Source organism: Tupaia chinensis, unplaced genomic scaffold (assembly GCF_000334495.1).
Source record: "Tupaia chinensis unplaced genomic scaffold, TupChi_1.0 Scaffold138665_1, whole genome shotgun sequence".
NCBI lineage: Eukaryota > Metazoa > Chordata > Mammalia > Scandentia > Tupaiidae > Tupaia > Tupaia belangeri.
Genome location: NW_006198557.1, coordinates 1,422,767 through 1,430,176, shown reverse-complemented (window position 1 = coordinate 1,430,176; position 7,410 = coordinate 1,422,767). Strand labels below are relative to the sequence as shown.

Genomic DNA, 7,410 nt, shown 5'->3' with positions numbered 1-7,410 from the left:
TGGTACAATGGTTACATCACTGGACTCCCACCTAGTCGACCGTGGTTCGAGTCCTGGGTCCAGTGACCTAAAACTCATGCTGGGCATGTGTGCATGTGTGCCCAAAATCCCAAGAGTAGAATGGAGGGGAAGGGATTGTGGCATGGCCATCCCCCCAGGGTGATTTCTCACTTTCCCTCTCTCTGTCTCTCCAGTGAGCTCATGAACCCTATAGCAAAATCTCTCTAAAAGAGAAAGATCTGGAACTAAGACTTTGTACCATCAGTGACCCCACCTCTCCCCAACCAATAATCCCAACCGAGGACCCACACCAAGAATCCCCACCCAATGACCTACCAAGTAGAGACCCACATCAATAGAGCTCAGTTGTTCCCTGCAACCAGCGACCCACTGGCAACCCCCAATTAATGACTTCCATCAATGGTCCCAACCAGAGACAGCCCCCCAACACTAAGCACTAATTAATGACCCCCCAAAATAAGCCCCACTACTGACCCCCCCAATCAATTATTTTCCCAGCCAGTGATCTGTTTAACAAAGAATACCCAGAAGTGAGTCCAACCAAGGCTTCCCAACTAATGATCCCCAAGCAATAACTACTAACCAATGACTAATCAATGACTTCCTAATGGATAACCCTTCAGGGACTCCCAGACTAATGACCCCATCAGTGAACCCCTGCAAATCTCCCCTCCAACTAGTGACCCCAGCTGGTGCCTTCCAGTCAGTGATCCTCCAAGAAGAACCCCCCAACTAATAGCCCCCAACATTCGCCCTAAACTAGGGCCATCAGTAACACCAACAATGATCTCTGTCCATGACCTTCAACAGTGACCCCAAGTAGGAACACCCCAAACATTGACCATCAATATCTCCCTCAGAGACGGAATATTTCCATCCAGCATTTCTACCAGAGCGGCCAAAGAGAGCCTCCAGTTAGTGGCCTCCACCATGTGTAGTCCTCACCCCTTCCTCAACCCCAAACCATGACACATGAATGAACTCATCATTCACCCCCCAGCTAATGAGTCCCCATAAACAGGAGCCCTCACCGTGACCCCTTGATAATTAGGGTCATCCAGGTGTGTCTCCACCCTCCAGGCCCCCAGGATGGGAGGTGGGGGAGCAGAGATGGGAGAGATTAGAAACCAGGACTGGCCCCCATCCGGAACGGTCATGTCAACTAAGAGTCGGAGCTCAGGGACACGAGACTATGGGCAACCACCAGGGATGGAGGCCCGACGTCAGTAGGGATCAGAGGCCAGATGTCGGACAGCGAAGCCCAACGAAGAGAGGTCGCAGGGGTCTTACCTGGTTGTCGGGGGAGCCAGGAGGAGGGCTTGACGCCGGGGCTTCCTTATTCTTGTTCTTCCTGCCCTTCCCCTTGCGACCTTTCCCTTTTTTCCTCCCTTTCCCTTTCCCCTTGCGTCGAGGAGGGGAGGTTTCTGGCTCGCCCTGGGGGACCTGGGAAAAGGGGAGTGAGGCCCCATTACTCAGGCAGCCTGGGGGCCATGGTCCATTGGCCCTCACTCAGCCCTGCGACCTGGGGTCAAGGTCTATCCTGTGACCTGGGTTGGTCACTCAGTTAAATGACCTGAGAGGTTAAAGTTTGAGGTCAGAGGTCTCTCCACCCTGTTTTGGGTCAGAGGTCACTCAGCCACATGTTTGGGGTGTGAGACGTTCCTTCTTAAGGCCTGGAGCTGGAAATGACTTGGTTAGGGTTAGGGTAGGGTCAGGGTCAGAGTTAGGGTCTGGGTTAGGGGTCAGGGTTAGGGGTTAGGGTTAGGGATTAGGGGTTAGGGCTAGGGATTAGGGGTTAGGGCTAGGGTTAAGGTAGGGTCAGGGTCAGAGTTAGGGTCTGGGTTAGGGGTCAGGGTTAGGGGTTAGGGTTAGGGATTAGGGGTTAGGGCTAGGGATTAGGGGTTAGGGCTAGGGTTAAGGTAGGGTCAGGGTCAGAGTTAGGGTCTGGGTTAGGGGTCAGGGTTAGGGGTTATGGGTCAGGGTTAGGGAGGGTCAGAGTTAGGGTAGGGTTAGATTTAGGGGTTAGGGTTAGGGTTAGGGTAGGGTCAGGGTCAGAGTTAGGGTCCGGGTTAGGGGTCATGATTAGGGATTAGGCGTTAGGGTTAGGGATTAGGGGTTAGGGTTAGGGTCAGGGGTTAGGGTTAGATTTAGGGGTTAGGGTTAGATTTAGGGGTTAGGGTTAGGGTTAGGGTCAGGTTGGGATGGCGGGGCAGGACACCCCCAGCCATTCACTCACCTCCATGGTGTGGGGTCCAGGGCATCAAACCAGGTTAGGGTTAGGGAGAGGGTTAGGTTTAGGGGTTAGGATCAGGCTGGGATCACAGGGCAGGACACCCCAGCCCTTCACTCACCCCCGTGGTGGCAGGGTCTGGGTCGTCACAGCCGGGGAGGTACCGCTCACAGGCTTGGAAGGCAGCCTGAGGGTCCGAGCTTATCAGCAGTTCCTGGATGTCTCCCTGGCAGAGGAAGGGGAGACCCCACGGGCTGACTCGGACCCCTAATCCCCACACAGCCCCGCCCACCTCCCGGCACCAAAGCCAGCTGTGTCTGTACCCAGAGCACCTAACTTAAGAAGGGCGTGCCCACGTCACCCTCAGCTGTCCCTCCACCCCCTGTAACCAAGAGAAGGGGAGATTCTTTCAGGGTCACAGAAAACCATGACCACAAACCACTCCCCACAAAAAGATGTGTCCGTGGGACCAGCAGTTGGCGTAATGGCTATGTCGCTGGACTCCCATGTAGTCGACTGCAGTTTGAGTCCCAGACCTGGTGGCTTAAACTCACGCCGGGCGCGTGTGCGTGCGTGCCCAAGATCCCAAGAAGAGAATGGAGGAGAAGGGATTGCGGCATGGCCATGCCCCCTAGGGGGTGATTTCTCGCTTTCTGTCTCTCTGTCTCTCTCTGTCTTTCTAGTGAGCACATGCGCCCTATAGCAGAAACCTCTCAAAAATAAATAAATAAATAAAAGTAGGTGTGTCCCAGGGTCAGCACGTGATGTGATGGTTAAGTGTTGGACTCCCACATGGCTGACTGCAGTTCAAGTCTCAGACCTGGCTGCTTACTTTCTCACTCTCTCTTTCTCTCTCCTGTCTCCCTCCGGTCAAATTCAAAAATAAGAATAATTGCAAATAAAGTACAATAAATAAATTTTTAAAATAATTATTTATTAGGGACCAGCAGGTGGCATGTGGTTGAAGCACTGGACACTCCCACATGGCCAAGCACGGTTCAAGTCCCGGACCTGGTGGCTCGCTTTCTCACTTTCCTTCTCTCTCTCTCTGTATCTCTCTCTGGTCCAATTAAGATAAGTGAAGGAATGAATAAAATTAAACACAGCGTCTTTTTAAAAAAGAATGATTTATTTAATGTTTTATTTGTTCCTTCATTTATTCTCCTTTGACCAGGGAGAGACACAGAGAGAGAGAGAGGAAAAATGAGAAAAAAAGGCATGCCATCGAAGATTGGTTCCTTCGTTCTCAGGTTTGTGGGGAATGCCAAGATGTGCCCGGTGGCCCTGGAGGTACTGGGCACAGATAAGAGGGTCCAGGCTTCCTCCGCACCATCCTCCCTGCCCAGCCACCATCTGCGCTCACCGCACCAAAACACGTTAGTCACACGGTCACACACCCTGTGCCCGGCTGGTGCTCAACGTCACAACAGCCCTGCACACAGCCTCACATCATGGCAACGGCCCCGTCTCAGGTCAGAGCTTTGGTCACCTGTCACCAGGCCAAGCATCCATTGTCACAACCAATGACCTCATGGCCGTATGGTCCCGCGCTTGCTCACGGCAACAGAGCATGCAAACATGGCACTCCCGGGGCCAGGGTGGGATTTGTGTCTTCCTTCTCCAACTCCTTCTCCAGATTTGGGCTCTGGCTAAAGTTCTCGACCCCTGCCTCAGTTTCCCCTACCTTGAAAGTCTCCTCGCCGAGGTCCTGGGTCCCCAGCACAGTGAGCCCCGTTGTACTGAGGATCCGGGGCCCCTGGCCTGCCACGGGGGGCTGAGGCTCGCAGTCAGCCACCAGGGTCGCCTTCTCTCCTTCGATGCTGACCGCCACCCGGTGCCATCTGCAGGGGGAGAGCCTCAGCATGGGTGTTTCTTGTCCCAGCCTTCCAGGACCCGCCCTCCACCCGCTCCCTACTCACCTGCCATCTGTGAGGTTGACCTGTTGGGGGAGAGGACGGAAGGGGCCGCCCAGGAGGCCCAGAGCGGGCCCCAGTGCCAGGCCCAGCTGCCGGGCACCCTTCTCGTCGTAAACTGAGAGAAGAACTGCATGCTTGGCGGGCTGGGCTCGAAGACTCATCAGCACAGAGAAGTTCTCGGGAAAGTGCCCATCTGTGGGCAGAGGGTGTGGGGTTGCTCAGAGGGCCCGACCGCGACCCAGGCAGGCCCCCAGACTTTCCCGCCCCGACTCACCTGGAAAGAGCTCCCAGGTGGGGATGCTGAGCGTGCTGGCCTCGCCTACCCGGAAGGCCCGGTCACCCTCTGGAGCCCTCTGCGGGCAGAAGCCAGGCCCCTCGGGGAGCCCAGCGTGGCCCCCCCGCACGCCCAGAGCCTTCAGCACATCCACGGGGTCTGTGGCAGAGAGAGGTCAGGGTCATTGGGGAGCAGCTAGAACAAGCTTGGGACGCCACGTGTGTGGCTCAGGTTTTGGGGGGCCCAGCCCCCTCCCACACGGTGCTTGTGTGTCTGGAAGAAGGCACAGGCCTGGGACCAGCATTACCCCCCTCCTGCACCCCACAGATGTTCCGGCCTCATGAGCCCTGTTGACTCCTGTGTGTTTTTCCCTTTGGTTTTTTGGTGAGAATAAAAGCTGACCTAGTTTTAGGATGAATCAAAGCTTCCTGGCCTGAGCCCCAGAACCCGACGGTCCCCCTCTCCTCACTCCTCCGCACCAGCTCCCTGAGGCCCTTTCCCGAGTCTGGAGCCCTCTCGCCAGCGGAAACCCGCGTGGAAAGGAGGGGCTCCTCCTGTGGGTCCTCCCACCTCCTGTCTGACCCCCCTCCCGTAACCGCCACCACCAGAACCCCCTCCCCGGACTGCGGATGGGTCTCCTCCGTCAGACCCCTTTCTCCAGCCAGCCCCACTAACTCCTGTGCCTGCACTCCCCTTCTGACTTGACCTTCTGACCTCCAGTCGCTGATCCCAGTCTCTGACCTGTGACCTCCCAAGGCCATCACGACCTCTGACCTCCCCATTCGTTTTTGTTGTTAGAGGTTTATTGCTATAGGGTGCGTGTGCTCGCCAGAGACACAGAGAGAGACAGAGAGACAAACAGCGAGAAATCACCCTGGTCCCTGACCTAATTCGAAGCACCTTTCGATAACCGCCTGACTGCTTCCCTCTGACCCTCTCCCTCTCTGCAGCAGCGGAAGAGACCGATCCGGCCCAGCCAGACCCTAAACCAGGCCATCCTACCGGCCCCACCCAGGCGGCCTGGCCAGCGCTAAGTGGAACCACATGGCTTGGGCAGAAACGGGCGGGGGCTTCCCCTGGGCCCGAGGCCCCTGCCTGCTTTCCCCTGCCCCCGCCCCCGGCAGACTGGCCCACTGACCGCCTGCCCCAGCCCCTTGGCAGGAGCTGGGTTCCACCGAATCTGCCATGACCTCACCCCTGGGGGCGGCTCTGCTGACCTCACCATTGGGAGCCGGGGTGAGGGCCAGAATTGGGGGAGGGAGGGATCTGGATGAGGAACCCTCCCCCCAAGCCCAGCTCGTCCTGGGTCAGAACCCTCCTTTTCCAGACTCCACAGAGCCCCGATCCAGCCTTGGCCCCCCTCGCCCCCAGTCTGCTTCTGTTTTTCCTCTCTCCTCTCTCTGCCCCACATAGATCTTTCCAGGTCTTTCCAGGACTCCGCGTCCAGCTCAGTTCATCCGTCTCTCTTTCTCTCACTCCGTCTCTCTTTCTCTGGCTCCCTCTCACTCCCTGTCTCTCTCTGGATCTGTCTGTGGGTATTTTGAGGGTTCTCCAAACCCTTTCTCTGGATGTCTCTCTCTCTCTGTGGAGATTTCTCTATTCTTTCTCTCCCCTTCCCTCCCTTTCTGCCTCTTTCTCATTCTCCTCTCTCTCTCTCTCCATCCACACCCCAACCCTGCCACCACCACCCACCCCCAGCTGTAACAGCCTGCTCTTTGGTTGGGCTACCAGTAAGCGGCATCGGGGTTCCAGCCCCCTGGGGCTCAGATCTGGGCTCCCAGGCTCTGCTGACCGCAAAGGTCACTCCCCCATGGAACAACCACCCCAGCCAGCCCTTGTCCAGGCTGGACCTAAGGACCTCACCGAGCACGGGGCTCTCCCTGGACCCAGCCTCCAGCCCCTGTGCAGTGGGAAAGGGTCTCCCCTCAACTTTGCTAATTGCATTTAAAAGTCCTTCCCAGCATCTAATCATAGGTCTCCTGCTCCAAGCTCGAGTCCCTTAGCTCTGACCTTTTGGAAACTGACTGGCCTTTCTTTTTATGGCTGGCTTCATGACAAGGACACACACAAGAGGCATTGAGTCCTGCCTACAAGGCCAGGAGGTGAGGGGGGGTCTGTCAGGGCTCCCCAAGGAGCTGTGGGAGGGGCCTGGGAGATGGAGGGGTGCAGGCAGGGACGGGGCTGGGACCCCACAGCTGGGTCCCCCAAGCGTGTAGGAGAGCATAGGTGTAAGTGTGCATGTAAAGTCATGCACATGCATTGCAATTAAGCAAGGATCGGGGCGTGGGGCGTGTGACTCGCCGGGGTGCCGACCTGTCACTGGGCTTGCAGCTGTGTCCGTGTGAGCAGGGACGGAGGAGCAGAGCTGTGCAGGTGAGTCTGTGATCGGGACAGGGGATTCATGGGTGGGAGGGGTGACGTGTGGACCAATCCGCAGGTGGGTGACAGCTCGTGTGCATGCCACGGGACGCGTGTGTGAGTTTGAAAGCGTGGGAGGGTGACAAAGGCAGAGACCGTGGGGCCGTGGCCGATGGGGTTGTCTGGGCGTGGGCACCATGTCTGCCGGGTGTCCCAGGGGCCTTATATATGAATGGATGCCTGAGATCACACGGCCGTGTGGATGTGTGAGCGTGGGAACGGGGCAGAGGCCAGGCTGGGATTACCCACATGGGCACGGACCTCCCTGTATTCATGGAAAGCGGAACTCGGGGTGTGTGTATGTGAGTGTGTTGGGGGGCTGAGCTCGACTTACGGAAGGATTCCCAGGAGGGACTAGCCTAGGGTCTCGCAGATCAGGTAAGCCTCTAATCCATCACTCGACGAACCACGACGTCCCCCTACTCCTCCGGACACCCCTTGCCCTGAATCCTGCGGGGCGGGGCGCGGCTTCGCGCCAGATGCACACAGCTGGGCGTGCGTCAGCGCTGACTCACCCGTCCTGCGGCCCCCGGGACCCCTGGGGGGGCCCT

At 57.3% G+C, this 7,410-nt stretch overlaps 1 protein-coding gene across 1 annotated transcript in view; it reads right to left on the bottom strand.

The window, feature by feature from the left end:
• The window catches only part of COL5A3 (collagen type V alpha 3 chain), a 47,033-nt gene extending 42,420 nt beyond the window's left edge, over window positions 1-4,613 (bottom strand). Inside the window, exons 1-5 of the mRNA XM_027765560.1 lie at window positions 4,442-4,613; window positions 4,171-4,360; window positions 3,936-4,092; window positions 2,373-2,477; window positions 1,312-1,464 (exon numbers count right to left, since the gene is read on the bottom strand). Of these exons, the coding sequence (XP_027621361.1) occupies window positions 1,312-1,464; window positions 2,373-2,477; window positions 3,936-4,092; window positions 4,171-4,328 (573 nt within the window). The 5' untranslated portion in view covers window positions 4,329-4,360; window positions 4,442-4,613. The remainder of the gene's footprint in view (window positions 1-1,311; window positions 1,465-2,372; window positions 2,478-3,935; window positions 4,093-4,170; window positions 4,361-4,441) is intronic.
• Window positions 4,614-7,410: the final 2,797 nt, after the last annotated feature.